This window comes from Megalops cyprinoides, chromosome 14, assembly GCF_013368585.1.
Source record: "Megalops cyprinoides isolate fMegCyp1 chromosome 14, fMegCyp1.pri, whole genome shotgun sequence".
In the NCBI taxonomy this organism is placed as follows: Eukaryota; Metazoa; Chordata; class Actinopteri; order Elopiformes; family Megalopidae; genus Megalops; species Megalops cyprinoides.
The window spans coordinates 13556345-13579234 of record NC_050596.1 but is presented as its reverse complement, the minus strand read 5'-3'; the positions used below and the strand labels follow the sequence as shown (position 1 = coordinate 13579234).

General features: G+C 45.3%; 1 protein-coding gene across 1 annotated transcript in view; it reads right to left on the bottom strand.

Annotated features, from left to right (window-relative positions):
• Nucleotides 1–6348: 6348 nt before the first annotated feature.
• LOC118789135 (vang-like protein 1) overlaps nt 6349–22890 on the bottom strand; it is a 55089-nt gene continuing 38547 nt past the window's right edge. The window contains exons 4-9 of the mRNA XM_036545459.1: nt 16915–17346; nt 16391–16566; nt 13247–13380; nt 7935–8067; nt 7134–7368; nt 6349–6609 (exon numbers count right to left, since the gene is read on the bottom strand). Coding sequence (XP_036401352.1) covers nt 6349–6609; nt 7134–7368; nt 7935–8067; nt 13247–13380; nt 16391–16566; nt 16915–17346 — 1371 coding nt within the window. The remainder of the gene's footprint in view (nt 6610–7133; nt 7369–7934; nt 8068–13246; nt 13381–16390; nt 16567–16914; nt 17347–22890) is intronic.

Sequence of the window (22890 nt, the reverse complement as noted above, 5' to 3'; positions counted from 1 at the left end):
AGGCTTGTTGGAGGCCAAAGGTCAGGTTGTGCCTAGATAGAGGCTGTGCGGGACCAGCTGTTTCAAGCTCCCTCTGTCCCCTACTCCTCAGCACCCCCCTCACATCATGTTAATTAGGTTTAATGTGTACAGGCAGGTGGGGACAGGAACAGAAAATGTCCCCTTGGCAGCAGCACCAAGACTGAGAAAGGACTGGCTGCATCTGCAGTGAAAAGAGACTGTGGCCTCTTTTGTCTTGAGCTCAGCAAAGGAGTCCTGCTGACAGGATCCCATAATGATTCCTGTTTTGTTGTATTAATATTATCATTCACACACCTACAACATCAGACGACTGGTCACAGGCTAGGTTTGACTGGTGAGCAGGAAAACCTATCCATATCTACTTGATATTGTGTTCATTGATATCCATATATGAGAGGAGAATGATTACTTAAATAATTCAACAAGGATGACAAGTCTCCTTCAGTGCAGAAGAACAGCCCTGGAGACACATATTGATTATTTCTGACCTTGGATGAGAATGCCCCCTTCGCTCTCTCATCTCCTTCATCTTTCATTTCCGCGTGGGGTGTGGGCACAGCCGAGGCACAAAGATGCAGAGATACACACCTATGATCCAGCACTCCAGATACACTCATACTCCTGCAGTGCTCAGTCCCACACTACATCAGGGGGTCAGACAGCACGTAGCACAGGACTGTGTGACACTCCTTGACAAAGTAGGCCTGGAGACACACACACACACACACACACACACACACACACACACACACACACACACACACACTCACACACACACACACACACACACACACACACACACACTCACACTATCTCTCTCTCAACAGTTCAGCTGACAGAGATGAAAGACAGAAGAGATATAGACAGACAGCAAATACATGGCCTGGACTTGAGATATGCAATTAAAGGTACACCTTTTTACACTACCCCCATTATCTTTCCCTGAAAGAACCAAAGCAGTCCTTACTGCTGTGTACTCAGAACAGCCAACAAGCCTTGCTATCGGCAGCTTCCTCCACAAACAAATAACAAAACTTGCCATCTTCATGCCAAACTCTGATGAATTTTAATTCCAAGCTTGGAGCAGCCTGTTAATAGATTCCTGTATGATTTGGAGAGGACTTTGCGTGTGGACAGGGGAAGTATGCGGGGGGAGGAGGAGCAATAAGCGCAGGAAAAATTGGGTTAGTTCAGTATCTGAATTACAAATAAAGCTGAGAAGGAAACAGCAGGAAGGGATGGGACAAGAGGGAGGGAGGGAAAGAGAAAAACCAAGGAAGGGGCCGTGTTATAACTGATGCATCAAGACATTTCTATGCCATGAGTCTGAAGAGAGAGAATGGCATCACTGCGCTGATGTCCCTCCTGCCTGTCTCAGGTAGTTTAGTGTGTGTGTGTTCAAAGCCGCGTGAACAGCAAGCACACTTACACCCTGAGATGGCCCCTCCCTCTATGCCACACAGTGACCTTGTACGGCGGGACCTAACTTACCATCTCAAACTAAACGGTGCACAAAGAAGAAATGAATCAACTGGCGGTTTTACTCAAGCAGACACAAGACCCTTTTAATGTGCAGGTGTGGCAGTGAGAGAGACAGAGAGAGAGAGAGACATGCGAGCGCTTATGAACAAGAGTGAATATGAAAAAGGACACGGTGAGTCACAGGGTGGAGGAACAGATGGTAAAAACAGGTCGTAAACTCAGGTGGGAAAATGCACTGAAGTTGTAGAACACGTTCTTTCCGCAGCAACTCCTCGAGTCACGTCAGGATTCACAGACACCTGCTTCTCGTATCAGGTTCAGGTGGCCTTCAGATGAGCACACAGAACCGAGATGAAATATTCTGACCACCTTTCTGATCGCTAATTGCTAATCATTAACATTAAACAACATTTCAGTTCCATACCTGACTGTTCTGACGACAGACAACATATCACATCTGGAAACTGATGTACGGGATGTACTCTATTCCCAGTCTAACCAAGTGCAGACATATCCACTCACTTCCACGCAAACCCAATATAGATCTACATAACTCCTTTATATAAATCTTTGTGCAGATCTACCTACTCATTCCCATTTATTGGCTTACTCCCACTCTAAAACTCAGGGTGGACACTAATTATTTCTCAGAGTTACCTGTTTCAATACCTTCCCAAGTCTGAATGTCTGTGATTTGATAGCCATGGGATAAACAGCACCACTGGCTGTGACATTTCCTCCCATGTTTCTCCCATTCATATGATGTACTGGATTGAACCCCTTATCTAAGATGTTCCTCATTGTGAGAGTAAGCACAATAGTTGCAGGAGCTGAATGAAAGGCCTGACCCTCCTCCTCCTCCTCCTCCTCCCTTCCTCGGCAGGGAGCTGAGCTGGGCACAGATGCGTTCTGGCAGGAGCACGGCGTACTGTGGGGACGATGCGTTCTGTGTGACGGCGTCTCGTCTCCCACAGCACACACTCATTCGCAGCTCCCTCCAAACGCCAGGCGGGGTCCCATCACCACGAGAACAAGGCAAAAAGCCAGTAATACCGCAGCTCGCTCAAACAAACACAAAAAAAGTGAACGCAACATTGTGTTTCAGATGAGCCAGTGCTCTCGTGGTGCACGTGAACGAGGTATGGTAAAGGTCTTCACAACGTCTCATCATAACAGCCCGCTATCCCTCATTATTTCAGTAACGGGCACATCATTATGAGAAAGCATCCAGTGTGGCACCTCCCACGTGGCTCGCCCTTTGAGACGGCGGTTTATGTGACCTTTCTGGAAACTGCTACTCAGAATGTACAGCGTGGTGACATTTCCACACACAGAGGCTCTCTGAGACGATAGTGTATGACATCACGACAAAGCAATACGTTTATGTAACTCCAGGGTCTAGCACAAATGGCGCATATTGTTTGCTGAGAGCCAGGCGGGCACGCATTGAACAAGGATTTATGCAACACAGTTAAATGGTCTTTCTATTCAGCACACAATCCACTTGAGTGCAGTCTTCCCTCTGTGGGAAAATAAACAGTTCTTTCGGAAAGCCGGTTATAATTTTTTGTACAAATGTTTATTTATACAAATATTTACTTTATGGATTTCGAAACATTTGTTACAATACAATGTCAGGTATTAAAAAAAAAACAAAAAAAAAAAAACAAAATACATTAAAAACTGACCAGTGAAACTGTGGGTGAGTGTGACGTGTATGGGATGGGCACGTGTCTTGGGAACAGTGCGGCACATACAGTGTAAAAACAGAGGCACATATTCACACGGTGTGAGAGACTCATACAGACCACAACGATCTTCGGTAAAAATCCAAACAGCGAGTTGTATAAAAATGACAAATGCATTTCTTAAAGAACAGTAAAAATGGTTGAACATCCATAGACAATATATAAATTTCATTTCCAATGTTAAGGAATAATACGCGTATAAAACGAAGGGGTTCTTTTTTTTTTTTTTTAAAAAAACATTCACATTCAGGAATATCTACACGTTGTGGTTGTCCTGCCACTGCTGACGAAAAACTTTGCATGAAATCTAACAAGTACTGCCTGATGTCCTTGCTAGATGGCGCTCTCAGCCATTTTTTGAGTACTTCTTTGCATTGGACAGTATTAACTAGACCCTGACATCTTCTGTTTTTCAAAATATGTTGATTATTTCTTTAGAAGTCATTTTCACTCTCTTAAGAGGAATGTTTTGATCAAAATAAAGCATGGACAATATAAATCTATGCAAAGACATGCAAACTGGGCTTGTTTAATGTACATTTGTTTCGTCTTAGTTTCAGAAATATAGTTACATGGCTACATAGTTACATAGCCTCATAGTTCAGCTTCTTGCCACCATCTCTGACCAAAGAGTAGCAGTAAAATTATATTTTGATAACAACAACACTAGCACTTTCCTTCTTTTACCATTCAATTATTTTCTTACATGTACAGCAAATATTCTTTCTCTGTGGAGTAAGTTGTTTCTGATTGGTTTAGAGGAGAATGAACTGAATTAAATCTCAGTCCCTTTCTGTCAGACAATAATGGAATCAAAAGTTCTCCAGCGTGTTTGGAAGTGAGAACTCTGGTTGGGTGTTGTCAGTTTACAGAGAACACAACAATCATGGCTCACCTCTGGAATAGCATGATGTCAGCATGGCCAAATCCATAATTTGAACTTTTTTTTTTTTTTTTTTTTTTTACATTTTTTGTGGGTACAAAAAGGTATAAAGACAAGGTTAAAGACTGTAATCAACAACTCAAAGAGGGCTTAGCTTATACCTGGATTAGACAAAGGTCTTACTTCTTCCATAATACAGCTTCATTGACATCATTTGCTACAATTTCTATTTCTAATTCATCTAGTGTGATCAGCTGCCCAACCAAAGGTGACTTTTTTTTCCCGACAACTCATTGCACCATGCTGAAGTGCACTGCATGGTAATTTTTTAATCAACTAGTGATGACAGGGTAGAGTGAGGCTTCACAAACTCCCAGATGGATGGAAGTACATTGCAATGACAGTGACTCGATGATCTGAACCAATCAGTGTTTTGATAGAGTGCGCGAAAGTCTTTTAATTGTTTCATACCAGTTGGTGATTGACAGCACATGATGGAAGCTCCACCCACTATGGGCTTCATGGAGCCTCATTCTCCCATTGCTATGGGAAACCAGCATGATCCTCAGTCCCTGCTTACACATTTTCAGTGTCGCTACATGTGGGAGAACACCTCTTGCTGACAGAGTAGGCTGGATTTTAAATGTTTACACTTGATGTGGAGGACGCAGGACGAAGGACAAACAACCAAAGCTGGGGCGAGTCCTGGTTCGCTCCCTTGCAGCACGACACCGAGAGGACATGTCATAGTCACGTGACATATGAATGCAGGTGCATTCTGGGTATGACTCTTTGGCCTCTGCTCACCACAACAGAAATTAGATGTCAGGGGGATTACATGTCAGGAAGTGAGATGTGTTGGATGGCAAATTGATGGAGTAACACAGCTTGACTCAACAGCCAAGTTAGAAGAAACAAACAGCCAATTTTCCTGAGGAGTGACGATTTCAACAATGACACAATGTATATATAAAAAAAAAAAAAAAAAACTCATACCTGCAACAAAGAATTTAATTCAATACTGGACACAAAGATCCATTTTCTAGTCCCAATGAGAGCTTTTCTTTCTCACTAAAACTCCCCCGGGACCACTTAATACCAACTCGCTCTGAAGCCTATGTCAAAGGATGGCTGAACAACAAACATCCACAAAATAGCTCAGATGGGTGGTTGTTGGATTCAAGACTTGCCTGAGCCCAGGAGCTCACAAAAGGAAGATCAAGTGGCTGGACCCCTAACATACCAGGTAATGGACATTCCAGCCAAAAAAATACAGCATTCCCTCAATGTTACTGCAATGTCATGGCAATGATTTACCGTTATGTTACAGAAAACCTGTAAGAATACACATCCAGAAACAACATATGAAGACAAAATGTTTTTTTTTTCAGTGTCCCAGGTTCCACAATAAAACTTTATGTGCAGACAGGCAAATAGAAAATGAAACTGTATCAAGTGAGCAGCTTTATATACATTTATATTTACACACAGGCATATACAATATGTTTGTACATATACGTATAAATATATATACAAACACACATATACATGTTAAGTTCACACTCAGTAAAAATTTCATTTTGTTTGACAGAATGCACCTGAATAGCTGTTTCAGTGAAAGTAGTCGCCACATCACCGATTCAGGCGGGCAGAGGAAGACTCGTCTTCATCCGGCTGAACCTGTTGCTATAACAACCCCAGGAGAACATAGGGAAATACTCTCTAATGTAATAACAGCACGGGAATCCGATCATTTCCACATCCAAAAAAAAATTATGAGCGAGGATTAATGGTGCTGTTAAAAAACTCTACGTATTCGAGCTTTTGCTGAGGTTTAGGACATTAAGTAAAAAAAAAAAACCCTCCTTTAACACTCCCCTCTGCTGATCCTGTTCCTTCACAGGGGGGTCGGTTTGCTGTCTTTAGTGGTCCTTTAGGTGGGCATCCTTGCCCTCTACAGTGTCACTGCACTCCAGCGTTTGCAGATGCATCCAGCTTATCATCTGTGCTCTTTCTATTTGTTTATGCACTCCCCCATCACAATTCCTTGCTCAGAAACATGTCAAAAAAGAACAAAAAAGAAGAAAATATATTCAACTATTGTATTTATATATATATATCTATATTTATATATATAATGACTTCTGAAAACCCCAAAATGAAACAAAACAAAAAACAAAAAAACTAGGAAAATGCAAAAAAAAAAGCTGTCCTCTACACAGAGGTCTCTGACTGCAGCCGGAGGACAAACTTGTGGGACTTGGGGTCGATGAACTCTTCGGACATCTTGATGTAGGGGATCCTCTTGACGGTGACCACCAGGCTAAAGTCTATGCACTTGAGCAGGAAGACAGAGCCCTCCTTCAGGCCGCTGGTGACAGCAGCTTCACTGACCAGCGTCCACTGCCTGGCCAGCCAGCGTTCCTTCCCGTACTGCAGTGTGGGGCCGGGGGTCAGGTAGCTCTCCAGGAAGGCCTGGACACACAGGCACAGACACACAGACACACACATACATACACACACACACACACACACACACACACACACACACACACACACACACACACACACACAAATGCACGGACAAACACAGACACATAGATGCAGACAAACAAACAGAAACAGAAGGACAACTGATGAGAACAATGCCATCCTTGCCAAGCTTTCATGCTGAACTAAGCTAAAATCACTGGGCAGTTCATTCTTTTCAGTGTGCCAAGAATGGAATGGTGCCAGAGCTGCGGCTGCGGCCAATGATGCAATAGAAGCCCTGCCCCCTGAAAGATCGAGCAGGCTGACATCAACTGCAGGTGAAATATCCTGTGATGATGAGCAGAATCGGTATCTTGGGGCGGATTTTAAGAAGTTCCTAACACAGCACAACAGCTGACACCTGTCCTGTTTTGAGGTGGCAGGTGCCATTTATGAGCACCGTGCACTCTGTGTGGACACGGTGCAAACTCTCGCTGCGACGGCGCAGGTTTGTCTCAGGAGGTTACCTTGGGCGTCATGTTGTTGGTGATGCAGAAGGCCAGGTGCTGCTGGATGCTCTCCATGGTGTGGCAGTGCTGCTGCCTGGTGGTGCGGAGGTATTTCTGCAGGGCGCGCGCCATGGAGGGGAAGATGGCCTGGGCGGCCTCCCGCGGGTCCATCACCTCGGCGGGGGCCTTCTTCTGGTCCTCCTCCTGCATGCGCTTGATGTGCGTGAAGGCCTCCTCCACCGCCACCACCAGCCTGCGCAGAGAGAGAACAAGTAAACGGAGATATCCAACGACAAGCAGGGACACCGCCTGTTGCACTAATCTGACATTGTAGGGAAATATCGTAGTGTTTACCTTGCGTACACTGAAAGGATCCAAACCGGAAATTTGGTGGAATTCTTTCAGCATTTGTTGGGGGTGTATGTGGAGTTTTGGTGAACAATGCCAGTATTGGTGGTGTTAAAGTAGCTTAACTTAATATTTGAAAAGCTGTCAGCGATATGGGTTTGCTACCATCATTGTTATTTTTATTATGACTTTATTTGGTGGGCGCTCTTATCCAGAGCTACTCGTAACAAAAACACTGAAACTTTCGTGTTACATGTGAAAAAGAAATATGACTGTGGCTGATATTACTAAATTCATTCATTATCGTTCATGTAACGAACTAGGTCTGGTGCAAATTAGACTTATGCATCAGACTGATATAGTAATTTATTAGCAATTGTCCAATGCATAGCCTTGCATCACTCGTGTCAGATCTGTACCACTTTGTATCATTTGAATGGCACACACCAGCAGGTCGGTCTCCTCTCTCACCTGGCCCTCCGTTTCCGGACGCGCCTCTCGTGGTCCGCCTCCTCGTAGTACAGCTCGTTGTGGCTGCTGTCCCTGCGGCGTGCGGCGGCCGCGATCATGGCCCGCGACTGACCCGCGCCGTTACTCCCCGGGCCTGGGGGGGAAGGACAGAGAGCGGCATGATGGGAAGTGAGTCAGAGCCTGAAGCCCCCAACTAGGGTGGTCACTGCGCTTTGACGTGAACCGTGCGGACACATCCTGCAGGGCTACACGCCACCAGCCCCTGAAACTGTGATTAGCTTAGCATCTGGTTAAAATCTCATAAATCATCACGAAGGTGCTGCACTGCTGTTGTTCCATTAATCAAGGCACTTAACACCCAGCTGAATAGATGAGTATGCAAAGAACTTGCACTGGCTTAGGGCAGCTGCTAGGCAAATAAATAAAATGTTTACACAAGTTCAAACAAAAACTGACTGCAGTACACAGCAGAAGAATTCAGCTGTCATCTGCGGTCTCTGTCCATTTACAGAGAAGGGCAATTCCCCAGCTCAGTTTCTGTAATAATTTCTGTAGGTGATTTCTGCCTACTAACATTCATTTGCTGTTTGTAATGCAAATTGTATCTCTTGTGACTAGTGAATAAGTGACTGGGAAAAACTGACTGTACAAGTGGTGTTGTTCTTTGGCACCACCATTTGCACAATGTAGCGGGGTTTTGTGTGCCGAGAACACACTGGTATCAGTGTATCTTGCCCTGTATGCACATCAGTACTATATATATATAATTTATTTAATTCAGTTTTAACTACAAAAGAAAATTAGGTGATCATCTGTAGTGCTGATTGTACTTCACTATTAATCTTCCAAAATTATGTTTTCTCAAAAAACAATGTTTTCCTGATATTGTAAAGACAGCACAAAGTTAATAATACTCCTAATAAAATGTTAAAAGCACATGTTTCAGCTTCCAGAATCATGCGACTATTCTTGCCAGTTCCTTTTGAGGCTCATGGCAAGATCAAGGGTCTACCTTAAAAAAAAACAATTTCCACAACTGCAGAGTCATCACTTCTTCCTTTTAATTATGGGAGCTGGGGTGTTGCACTAATATGCAAGGAAACCTCAGTTTTGCTGGAGTTTGTTCTAATACAGGACGGGGGTGCGGGGCTGAGGGATTGTGCAGAGGCTGTGGATATCGAGGTCGGGGTTGGTGAATTATTCATTCCCTCCCCTGCCTGAATATCAGAGCGCTGCTCCACATGTCAATGTCAGCATGGTGGTTATCACACCCTTAAAGGCTGGCTGGAGAACCAATAATGAGGGGCTTCACTTACTGGCTGGAAAGCAGCCAATACCTAACAGCACTGTTATTCACACACAAACACATATAAATGTGTATATAAATTTGCAAGCAGACACAGCATTAATGGACACAGAATTTACTTACTTTCTCTCTCTCTCTCTCGCTCGCTCTCTCTCGCTCTCTCTCGCTCTCTCTCGCTCTCTCTCGCTCTCTCTCTCGCTCTCTCTCTCGCTCTCTCTCTCGCTCTCTCTCTCGCTCTCTCGCTCTCTCTCGCTCGCTCTCTCTCGCTCGCTCTCTCTCGCTCGCTCTCTCTCGCTCTCTCTCTCACAGCACACAGCACCAATATACTCACAGGCATACATGCGTATGCACGCATATACACACAATTTTTATATCATCATATGACAGAATTTAGGGTGATTACGGTGTGTTTTGCCGTGCCTCCTTCTTGTTGGTCAAGCGTAGCAATAAACAGTGGCAAATCTATGTACTTTGCTCTCTCCCTCAGCTGCTGAAAGTGATATCAGAAAATACATGTTGCTTTCAGCAGGCAAGTACAATGTAAATGCGAGGAAGGTTCTTTCTATGACTAGCTGAGCTTCATCTGGCAACTACTACACAGCTGACTGCAGCTCACCGTTTACTGTGAAAAGTACACATTTAAATGCATAAAAGCACTTGATATCATGATTATGAAAATCAGCTACAAGTGGGTAGATGCATTATCAAAGTTTTTACAGCACACAAACATTGCATGCATATGCGCAAAAAATTGAAAATTTATTTAGAGCTGAACAAATGCTCGCATTAGGGTGTAAACCAGGTCAGATTAAACTGCAATCATAATTCTCACACTCCCTCAACTGCAGCTTATTTCATTTTAAAATCCAGTCTCTATTTGCTGTTGTTTTCCACATGACACACTACACTACATCACTGAGCACTGGGTACTGATATGAAGGTCAACAGAGCTACTGGGACACACGTAACACTCTGTTGACAGATTCAGGGACACTCCTCAAAATGAACACCGTGAACACGAAAGCATAAATAAACATATTCTTACAACTTATATTTGATTTTGCAGAGACCTGTGTGAAGACTAAAGATTGCAATTAAAGTAGGATCCGCAGTCAAGACTCTAGCAAGTGAGACTGCTCATTGAACAGACCTCCCCATACAGGTATATACAAACTGAGGCAGGGTCTGGCACTCCGAACAGCCGTTATTATACAGAGAAATTTTCCTGATGTCCCGAAAGAGCCCCAGGTGGCAGAGCGAAAGCGCTGTTTGACCGCGATTGCCACGGTGACCGCGTCGGAGTGCACCGCAAAGAGACAAATGAGCAGCGCGACCACTACAGCTGCCGTTTTCGAGGGGGACGATGAAAGGCCGAGCCTCAGGGGCCTCTCTCTCGCTCCCTCTCTCTGTCTCTCCGTCTCTCTCACTCTCTCTGTCTCAGGCCCTGAGAGCATCTGGGAGTGGGCGGAAAGGTATGGATTTATCGCTGCTGCTGCGGTCTCTACAGCTCAATCCGCTGCTGAGTGGAGAGAAGGGGAAGTCACTCCGACTCTGAATCGGAGAACCCTGGAGAGAGAGAGGTCACTCAGGCACTAACTCAGAGAAGTTACTTGGATAGTGAGAGAGAGAGACAGCGTGCACAAGAGATAGATAGACAGAGAGAGAGAGATAGAGATAGAGAGAGAGAGAGGGAGAGAGAGAGACGGAGATTAATAGAGATTACTAATATATGTATGTAATGCCAGTAAAGCATTTTGAATTGAACTGAAAATTTGAGAGATATTTAGTTATTTTTTGTTTACTTTTTAATTATCATTATTTGCATTCTTCCTCCTCTTCTCCTTATTATTACCATTTTCTCATTACACAAATTAACACAGGTTAATTTATTAATCATATTTTTAGGTTTAAAAATAAAAATAATGAACTTTATTTTTAAGTTAAATATGGTAAATGTATTGAATGTTAACTGCTCTGGTAACTGCTTTGTCTTCTGAAGAGTCATGCCAATACAGCACACCTGAATTTGAAATGGGGGCTATAGAGAGGGTGAGGGAGAAGGGAGGAGAGAGAGAAAAAAAGAGGGGCCGCTCGCACTCTGTCATGAGTAAAGCACCTGGAAAAGAAAGGAGCGGCAACTCCCCTCGGAGCAGAGAGGGGAAAATAAAAACTGCCTCTGGAAATAGCAGCCCGTGCTTTCATAAACCACATGAACTTCCTGAAAAGCTGATGTCCCTCTGGGGAATTTCAAAATGAATTTCAGTGGAAAACAAAAAAAAAAGACAGAGAAACAAGGTTAACTCCATTGCAGAGCGCACCGCCAACAACGCCGGTGTGGAAATGTGGATATTCGACGATTCAGAGGTCTTCAATTATTAAACAGAATTCTGCCCCTCTTCCTCCTCCTCCCCTGCAGAGCCGTTTAAACTTTCGACAGGAGTTCACCAGACTAAAGTGCTCTGGGAGAGGAACACCGCTGCATTCTGGAGCAGAGCCCAAAGGAGGGGGATGAATTAAAGATGGGCCTAACTTTCCAGCCCTGTTCGTCTGTGCTCACCCCACCCCATCGCCCCCTATCACCCCGCCCTCCAGGACCAGGCTGCCGAGAGAACAGAAACGGCAGCCGAGGCCACCAGAGATGCTCCGCTCGGGTTCTCAGCTGGGTCTCGTCCTCACACCCCTCCCTCTTCTGAGCCTCTGCACACCCCTGAATTCTGGGAAAAGTTCAGTCCTCCAGGGCCATTTGGATTCCTAAGCAACTGTGAACATTTTTAACTCCTAATGCATAATTCTGATTTCTGATTGAGGATGGAAGCCAGGAACCCATGCAGTGTTACAAGACTGGAGCTGGTCGCTGTCTGCTTTTGTAAAATGTAACCCCCCCTTCCTCCGCAGCCCCCGTCTTCGCCTATCCACATTGTGATGGTAGATACTCTCTGCAATCTTACTTCTCCTCCTTCATGAATTAATATTAGCATATGCTCCTTCCTTGTCTACATAAAAATAAAAGCCTCCAAAATTCGCCGAGGGATAAGGTTAAAAACTCCAAAATAAGGCCGGAAACCAGCAGCAGGATAGATGTGCATCAATTTTATCAGTGGAATAATGACAGTGTAGTTGCTGTCCATGGTAACAACTTTAGTAAAATAGCAGGTGAAGTTGGCAGACCATATCTCACATGCTAGGGTGTAAAAATGTCAAGAATTATTTAAATGACTAAATAAAGTGAGGCTTTAGTGATCTAAATAGAGCCATGAAGCATTGGTGGGGGTAGCATGTGCAGGGAGGGGCAGCAGAAGCCAGTCATGTGATAATGTGGGGGGGGGGGGGGTGCTGGGTTATTAAGGGAACGTTTTACTTACTGTCCATAAGGTATGCTTTAAGTTTAGCTTTAAAGGCTTTGGAGAGCAGAAAGACACAGCAAGAGAGAGAATGTCACAAAGACTGACTGACAGAACAGGTGGGAAATAAAACGCACACAAACAGAGCGTTAACATGTTAACGATGGCTGGACTGATAACAGCGTCCTGATGTTACATTTCCATAGACACACTAGGAGGCTGAAAATGGCATGCGTTTAAGGATGGATGGTTTCTAAAATGACCCCCCCCCCCTACCCAATGTGGCAGAGGGCACAGAGCAAACAAGCCCCCTCATGAAGCTCACTCAAGCCTGCTCTCACCTGTGACCGGCAAGGTCGGCAAACCAAGTTCAAACAACGAACATCTTGGTGACAAAGAAACCCCCTTCCTTTTACAGTAATCACTAGTAATGGAATAGCGAGGCTTCAAAATCTCAGTGAGCCCACATCCCAATCAAAAGCCTCTCCACAGAAAAAAAAAACAAAAAAACACTACGATTGGATCAAATCAGAGAGTAATTGTTAGCACATGGCAGCACCGCCCATTTCCGCCTGTGTCTGGCAGAATAAGGCAGGCTCTGATTGAGAGCCTCTTCCACCTTGCCTCTGGGGGTGTGCACCTCCACCGGTCAGTGCAGAACTCACCGTCCACGTTGTAGACCTTGAGCCCGGCCAGATGTTTGGCTGCGCGGGATTTGGAGGCGGTCAGCAGGGCTGGGTTGTGGACGGGGAAGTCCCTGTAGTACTTCTCCAAGATGGCCAGGGCAGCTCGCTGAATACTGGAGACATAGAGAGGAAGCGAGAGGGAGAGAGAGAAGGGAGAGCAACAGAGAGATAGAGAGATGTAATAAGAACAGGAGAAAAGAGGGAGAGAAAGGGGGAGGCATGGAGGGATTGAAAGAGAGAAACAGAGGGAGGGAGGGATGGGTGACAGGAACAGGAGAGAGGTAGAGAGGGAAAGGGCAGGATTTAATTAAACTGAGTGCCACCATTAAGTCAGGCACTGCCAGAATCCACATTTACATTTACATTTACATTTATTTATTTAGCAGACGCTTTTATCCAAAGGGACTTACAAAAGTGCTACTGTGCAATGCTCATTGGAGAGAACTGAATTGAGATCAGCTATTAGGAGGGAGGGAAGGACACATCTATATCCAGCACCCTGGTAGACGCTGTTCAGAAATCAATGTTTTACAGGGCAATGGAAATGCAGCCTGGGGCCTGGGCTTAAAGATGTAATAAATGAAGACCTTGTGTGTTCATAGACCTGGGACTCTTCCCGATACCATACTGACAACTGTGAATCCCACTCCAAAAAAAAAAAAAATCTAATACAGTAATCAAGCATGTCCACTTTCTTCAAACTAAGTCAATCGAGACAAGAAATAAATGCAAATAATGAGCATATTTTAGGAAAAATATGTCATCATGGCACCCACAACATACAGCATCCCTCAGGGCGTTATTTAATGAACAATTTAGATGATGACCGATGAGGGCCATCAGTGCTTGCAAAGCATTCTGGGATGGGAATCCATGAGTGTTGGGTTCACCTCAAATGACCCGATAACTATGACTTATTACAACATATGTGGCTTGTACAGCTGGAGGCCGTGGTGGTGGGAGATGCTAATTGTGCTGAGTGAGAGGACACACCAGATGCAGAGTTCTCACAGGATACCATTAACGATAAGACCACAGTCCACAGCGATATGAGTTCCATCAGCATGTGCATGATTTCATATGTGTTGGATTTTAGAGCCTCACCAATTAAACCAAATGGGGAGCTTCAGAGCACGCTGTGTGACCAGAGTAGTTCCAGACTAAGAGATACCGTCACAAATGGTGTTTTTATGGCATTTTCCTTTAAGAGGAAGCAGGAAAAAAAACATGTGCGCAGCTGAGGTGAAACAGGCTTGATCTCCCTCTGTCCCATTCCAAAAACAGCCCCTGTGCAAACAGGAGACCACGCCCTTGCGCTCGGCTAATTCATTAAGTGGCTCTAATTTAATTGTTGCCGGGAGCATGTGCTAAAGTGGGAGCATGTGCTCCCTATTTCCACAGGCCAAGCACAGTGTCTTACTGTCCTTGGGAGCTCTGCTACAGTGTCTCCTCTGCCAAAGAAGCCAGGCCCCAATAAAGTTCCCCACCAAAATACAGACGAGATTAGCGACACTCGTGTTTCCGCCAGACAAAATATGTAAAGCTTCAGTTTGCCAAATCCAGAGCTTGACTGGATCCCTTTTTACTTGCTTCAAGAGGACTTCAAACCCTGTAATGACATACACACACACACACACACACACACACACACACACACATTTGCAGACACAGACAGACACTGACATAGTTGCACACTCCTGTGTTCGATTAGGAACCCTAAATCCAACAGGAATCCCCCACACCCTGCAGGACATTTCAAAAGGGGGTGTAAAAGGCCTTGATTTAGTATTGTCTCGTGGGTTTCTCTTGTGATTATGAAATCCTTTCTAAGTACAGTGGAATGCATCTTGGGCTGGTGTCTGATCTGTCCTTGTGCAACCCCCAGATGTGCTGGGGGAGCTGGAGCCAAGCTGTAGGATCCATCCATCTGCTTAAACACCCTGGGAGGCAGACGCAGATGTGGAGACTCGAGTAGACATCAACAGTGACCACCTGTCACTTTGGCTTTCTGAAGAAAACAGCTCACAGCCAACAGACTGGTCTTATTGTGCAAGGATGTGTAGATGTACAGAGAATGTATAGAGAATAAGAATATGTATAGAGAATAAGTAAACACCACATTCAAAATAAAAAAAATTCATAAACACACACAAGCGTGCGTGCACACACACACACACACAAACGCAGACACGCAGACACGCACACATGCACACATGCACACACGCACGCACACATACACACAAAGAGAAACCTGAACTGCAAAGGAAGGACAGGAAAGATAAACAGCAGGGCATATCTGATAAGACAGATTCAAATTCAAACCTTCTGCTGTGTCAGAATTTCCTGTACTGCTTTGATGAAATATTAAAAAAAAGAAACAGAGAAGACAGATAGAGAGATAGATAAAGTTTACACGAGGCCTAGATAAGAGACTCCCTGCTTCTGCTCACTTACAGGAATTATGGGATTGCCAAGACAGCGCAGGCTTGAAGAGTTAAATCTCTGGCTGGATCTTTTCTGCAACTGCGCTGTGTTGGTGCAGCAACGGGCATGTTGTGAGCATGTTGCGGTGCGGTGCGATGTTGACGAGCTCCCTGCCAACTGGCATCAAAGCGCAGGTGAAACAGGCCCCGGGCCTACAGCTACTGTAATTATGATAACACAACTACGCCCACTCTTCTTCATCCAGCGTGCTGCAAACGCTGGAATGCGATCTCTGATTTCAGTGACAATAAATCACAAAAATGCAGCATTTCTGTGGTTTATAGATGACAACTCCCCACAGTAATTCCTTGCGCCCTCATTGCTGTGTATTCGTGACAGCACAAGACTGCCGGGACCAAGTGCTTGGAGTGTTCTTGGGCCCCACCGAGAGCAGAGACCACCAAGGTTGCGTATGCTACAGCCTCTAGATGCCCCTTGCCCCTAAACACAGCGTGGATAACTCACAATACAGAACTACTACTAAATGCCCTGTTGTTATACTGGAAGGGACAGCTGTGTGGAAAATCTGTGTACCACCTTCAGAAGCGCTGACCAATAATCCCAGCCATATAGTCTTCTAATTTTTATTTCCTCACTGACACATTTCTCCCCAGAAACCCACTTGACCCCCCAGCTCACCTGAGCTGTCCCAGGTTGTAGTGGCGCATCTCCCCGTCGGTGGAGCGGGTGACGCAGACAGAGAAGGCAGCCTGCAGCTGCCGGAGCTCCAGCAGGACGATGGCCAGGTAGTGGATGAAAAGCAGGGCATCCACCAGAGACACGGCGTACTGCACGATGCCCTGGTAGTCTTCATCCTGAGGGATGCACAGGCAGCATTACATTACATTACATTAATGTCATTTAGCAGACACTCTTATCCAGAGTGACTTACATTATATTACACTACATTACTGCCATTTAGCAGATGCTCTTTTCCAGAGTGACGTACATAGATTACAGTTTTTACATGTTATCCATTTATACAGCTGGATATTTACTCAGTACCTTGTCCAAGGGTACACCAGCAGTGCCCCTGCAGGGAATTGAACGTTCATCGAACGCCTTTATATACACATAGCCAAATCTGCTGAAATGAAATTAGTTAATGGTAAATTCACCCTACATTCCCTTGGGGAAAGGGGGAAGTGCACCTGGTGTCTCACCTGCGAGTCCAGGATGCGGACCCCGTAAAAGAGCCAGTAGGAGAGGACGAAGAGCAGCACCAGCACCATGAGCAGGGCGCGGAAGACGAAGACGCGGGGCAGGCCGGCGCGGGGCGGGCGGAAGAACAGTGCCCAGACGGCCAGCAGCAGGATGAGCAGCTTGAAGGCCACCGAGATAAAGAGGCCCTCGCAGGCCGTGCCGCAGGCCTTGAGCCGCTCGGGCCACAGCAGGTGCGGCAGCACCAGGAAGGCCAGTGGCGTGAGGAAGACCAGCAGGCCCAGCACCGACGCCAGCGTCAGGCCCAGGTAACGCCGGCAGTCCGGCCCCACACCATCCTCCGCATCCTTGGTGATGCGTACGATGTCCTCCTGGGAGAGGCTGTGCTCCGACGTCCCCGTGACCGCTGTCGTCGTCTCACCCCAGTTGTCATCCTGAGAGGGAGAGGGACACGGGGGTTTATGTTCATTCATACACCACTCAGAGCAAATGTCACTGTGCAGAGAGAAAAGGAACACACACACAATGGCCAAAACCCAAGGCGTCACTCTCCCAGGGCCTCATAGCACTGTCAGTGATCAGTGGCAGTGTAGCACAGTGGTAAGGAGCAGGGCTTGCAACCGAAAGGTTACTTGTTCAATTCCCCATTGGAGCACTGCTATTTTATCCTTGGACAAGGTACTTAACCCAGAATGGCTTCAGTAAATATCCAGCTGTGTAAATGGATAACATGTGACAAGTAGCGTAAGTTGCTCTGGTTAAGAGTGTCTGTTAATTGACAATAAATAATAATAAATGACAAATGTAAATGTTGACCAAAATTTCACAGGGAACAGGTAGACTGATGGCCAATACATGGGCCATACATGGCTTCTGCTAGTAAGAAATGAAAGAAATGAAAAGTAAAAACATACAGATGGAAAACAAATAAAAATACATATACTGTAGAGAGAAATTCTTCTTTCCTCTTATTTCCATGGAAAAAACAGTGTGCTACTGCAGATTATCAAAAATAGTCTGTATTAGTCAAGAAAGTGGCCATTTTACCAGGGTATTCATTACATAAAAGTGACCTTTCAAAAAGTGAGTATTCTGGCTACAAGGACCACTGCCAGCCATTCCTACACTTCAGAAATGAAACAATGTACAATTTCCAAATCGTCAGTGTTGCTGTCTTTGAATGCCTGTTGGTGATCATCTGAAAGATTCCCCAAATGAAGTGCTGGTCCTTATGAGCTGTCCAAGCTGGCCTACAGCAACACAGAATGACATTTGAAATACACTCCCTGAAGAGGGCAGACATCTCAAGATTAATGTTAGGCACTAGCGCCACGCACACATTGGCATGAAAATAAGCCTGCCAATATTCCAGAACCATCACCATAAATCAGAGCTAAACACATTATCAACGCACAGGGAGAACCCGCCTGGAGATGGATTATAATGCCTATGTGGCTTACTCCATACCAAGTTATTGTACATCATGTATTCACGTTTATTTATTTATTTACTTCCTTTGAACTTCAGCATTATCCTCTTTTAAAATTCTAATTGTGTTTTTCATCTTCTCCATGGGTGCAGTCTGCGAAATTAGTTTTAGGAAAGCCTGAATATCCAGGATACAAACTGTGAAATAAGTTTTTTTTTTTTTTTGAAATAGCTCCCAGAACTGAGGGATGATTATTGAGTGAGAAATATTTTTTAAAATGAATGGAACTGTGTGAAAGGCTTAAACACAGTGACAGTCAGCCTACCTGTTTGTGCGTGGCTTTGTCTGTCTGTTAGAGTGAGGTAAATTCTGGGGCAGAGTGTGTAGGGAGACGAGGCGGGAAAGCTGTCACTGAATACGCTCAGCGCCTCCAGCTAACACTTAGCTCTCAGGTAAAATTCAATAAAGTTTTCAAATAAAGAATTCAGACCTCCCTGGTTTGAGTGGCTGTTTACTGTCAGGACGTTTGACAAGACAGGTGAAGGTAAACAACCCCGTATGTGGAGAGGTGTAATATTTTTTCTAAATTCATACATTAATAAAACGACAATCCCTAATGTTGGGAGTCATCACAGTGGCAGCTGGTGAAAAAAAGACAAGACAAGGAACTGGCCTTTGGGCTAGAAGGTTGCAAATTCAATTGCCAGGTGGGCCAATGCTACTGAAAACTTGCAAAACGTATGCCAGAATCACTTCAGTAAACAGGCAACATGATGCAAACTATGTTATGTCTATATGACTATAATACAATTAAATAGATCGTGCTACAATTACACTGAAGTTAGTAACAATCTCATCACCCTTAAGGTCTTATTACCATCTCATATGTGTATGTACTGTTTCAGCCTTCACTGGCAGCTAAAACAACAACTTGCCTGCAAGTTTGGGCTTTACGGTGACAGGTGATGACTTATTTACGGTAACTGAGAGATAACATTGTATGCCCACAACAGAATCACGCAGCGCAGCTGATTGTAGGGGGGTCAGTGGGTTGGTCAGCTACAATGTCAGCTACAAACTAGCAATGTAGTAGGCTACTATATACTATCCAGGTACGACAGGAATCAGCAAACTCTGCTTGTACGTGGGAGAAAAATCACGTGGTGACAGCCGTGATGTGTGTGTGTGTGTGTGTGTGTGTGTGTGTGTGTGTGTGTGGGGGGGGGGGGGGGGGGGGGGGAGTGGAAAAAGAGAAGGGAAATAGACTGCCAGCAAGGGAATAGTACACCCTGATGCCTGCGTGTGGAGACGTATGGATAAAAGTGTGCCTGACAGCTCTTAAAATAATAAAATTAGTACTGTTGATGAGGCAGTCATAACAAGCGGAGCCGCAGCGTGGCTTCCTTCAGAGGGCTGATGCGGACGCCTGCTCCGTGAAGCAGGGGTAGGCGTAGGCGCTGATTTGTGGCTTTGAACGCGCCCTGGGGCTGCTGAAAGGAGAGCGGAGAGCTGGACGTTGATTTCACAGCTGAGGGAGGAAAAAAAACCAAGTTTGCCCTTCGAAAAGGAGAGACCACCATTACAATCTCAAGGTTATAAATGGAACAACGTGGAAGAAGGCCCGTTCCCCCTACACATCACCAACGGTGCTATGAGGCCCTGGGAGAGTGACCCCTTTGTTCGGCCTGAAGCCAAACACACGGAAATGCTTATCTGTAACAATGGAGGACTGAGCCCTCAGTGACACTATCTGGGACGGAAGCGGATCAGGGCTGCTGTAATTGGGCCGGGTACGGTTTCATAACAAAAGCTTTTTCTTTCCTTTTTCAGGGCTATTTTTAATCAACTGACTCAATGACATGCAGTGATAAAGAAAATGAATACATAAATAGCCTTATCATTGATGTCAGCACAAAATGTCAACTAGTGACTGACAGTTGTTCCAATTTAAATTTCCCATGTTTATTTGCTGCTCTATGGGGTAAAAGATGGAAAGCATGGGAATCTTACTAAAAAAGGGAGTGTGACCTCATCCCAGAAGCCCCTCCCTCCTAAATGGCCTCACCAGCATGAGATTATCAGCAGACCTGGACAGATCTGGGGCACAGAATGTACTTGAGAGAGGTCAACCCTGTGCCACTCGGGCTGGGAAGAGACTCTCTGGACCTTCTGTGGGAAGCCCAGATCTCCAGCCTGTTCACTCCTGCTCCCCACACCCAACCTCTCCACACATCATAGAACATGGCTGTCAATCACTGCTCCTGGAGGATGGGTTCATGTGTTGCTTTTTTGTCTTAAGCACATTCTGAGTTTAACTGGTCCAATTAGCTCATTTGCTAATTAGCTAATTTGCTTTCAAACTGAATAATTTCCCATAATATACTATACAAAAATATTTAGGTAGCAGGGACAACTGCAGATGTATCTATCATGTTATTGAGAAAAAGCCAAAACAAGTAAATGATTCGGCTACTTAAGTGATTAAAAGTGGCGTCTGGAGCAAAAAAACAGCTTACACACTGACCCTGCAGGAACTATTTTCATCTAAGTAGTCAAGTCACAATAATCATTCAATGCAGACCCTTGTTGGTATTAGATTATGAAAGGCTGATTTAATAACTGGGTTTGTGACATCATTAAGGGTGTTTCAGGCAGCATGTGCTGTTTTGTGTAGTTGAGAGCAGTGCCACCAACTGCCCCACCAGCACCTTGTTCCCAAAAACAACCCCCCTTCCCCCAACACAACAGTCACTGGAGCTTTGATGATCGCGTGGCAGCCTTGGGCAAAACCTGTGTGACACACCACAAAATCATCAGGAAAGGAACCAAAGAGCCAGCTCTTGTGTTTAGGAGTGACAGGGCTGACAAAACTCTGCAGCACCATGAGACTGCAGTAATCCATCCCTGTCACCAATAACCACCCCACCCCCTCCAGTTCCAGTAGTTGCAAAAAAAAGACTTAATGAGGACAGGTAGTGAGTCACTCACCCGGGAGCTCTGATCTGTGAGGTCATGAGGTTGTGGGGTCACGGGGTCATAGGTTTATATCCTGAGGAAGACACCGCTATATATCTCCCGACCAGGTAACCTCATAAAGACTGCTCCGATTTAATTAGGTCTCTATTTATGGATGCCAGAATGAGTACTCAGAAGAAAACCAGTGCAGACCTAGACACCCTTTATAAATCAGTCTTTATTTATAAATAGGTCCTTATTTATATGTCAGAAAAAAATTTATCTGCTGTAACAGCAAGAGACTGTACTGTTCAATAGCACTGGACTCCAATGTTGTGAACTGTTTCAGAACGTGGTGCGGTGTCAGTTTCTGTAGTCAAACAAAATGACCATCAACACCGGGCTCCTTTCTGTCTAACAACATGAGGCTGTGTTTGGTGCCAGCACATGGTGTGGTGTCAGTTTCCGCACATCTCTACCAGGGACAGGTGAGCCTCCTGCCATAATGGTCTAATAGTGAAATCTGTGTGGAGACGGCTCTCATGACCATGATGTCACCATGGACCTACTGCTGCCAAAACTGTAACCCCAGCTGCCAGGTCTGTCAAGCTACCTCCATTCCACAGGATTACTGAGGTGTGCCTCAGGGGGACAGAAAAAAAGCAGGGCCATTGTTAGTTTCACGTAAAATTTAAACAAACGAGCTTTTAAAGAGAGATAAGATGCAATGGTTGACATTTGAAGAACTGTATTAGTGGAGTATGTTGGGTTGTGACACACAGGTGGGCCGTGGACAGTGACCAGGAAGCTATAACAACCTCTCCATCAGCCTCAAGGGCCCAAGAAGAAACGAGAATGGCGTAGCAGGGCACGCAGTCAGAGAAGCTGCCCAATTAGGCGCTTAAGTCGTCCCCAGACAGTCGAAAAACAGAGAGAATGACAATGCAAAGGGAGAGCAGAGAAGAAAAGCCGATTCTTACGAGAGTCGTTCCATTGTCACCCCCCCCCGGTAGGAGGTGTAGGGGGCACCGTCAAGTGCCTCGCGCTCACGTTAAGCGCTCGAGAGACGCACACAATGCTGACTGAGTGGTTTAGATAGCCCTACACAAAAGCCTAATCTCCAGGGCGGCCCAAAACACACAGTCTGCATCACTATTATCGAGGAAATTAGGTGAAGAGGGAGCGAGGGAGCAAGGGTGCTATTTTTAAGCACGGCAGGGCAGCCCCCCTGCTGCCAATCCTTCAGCAACGTCCTGAGCTGAACTAAAGTCCTCTGTGTTATCATTTAAAAAAGAAAAACAGAACAGCAGATGCTCTGAATTAGGCTGAATGCAGTGGTCTCTCTGTAGAGTACCATCCAATTAACGTGACTGAAGAGTCAACAGATGAGGCACCAGTGACTTCCCAATCAGCACTGATTTTATGAATACAAGTTTTGCCCCTGCACCGGTGCCACACCTCAGAGCCAATTCCGCCACAAGAATAAAACAGCACGCAAAAATATCACGCGCTGTTCTTTAAAAATGCGTGCGAAGAGCACTTCCAGGATCCTCCACCCTCATCCTCTTCCTCCGAATAAAAACATTAACCCGGG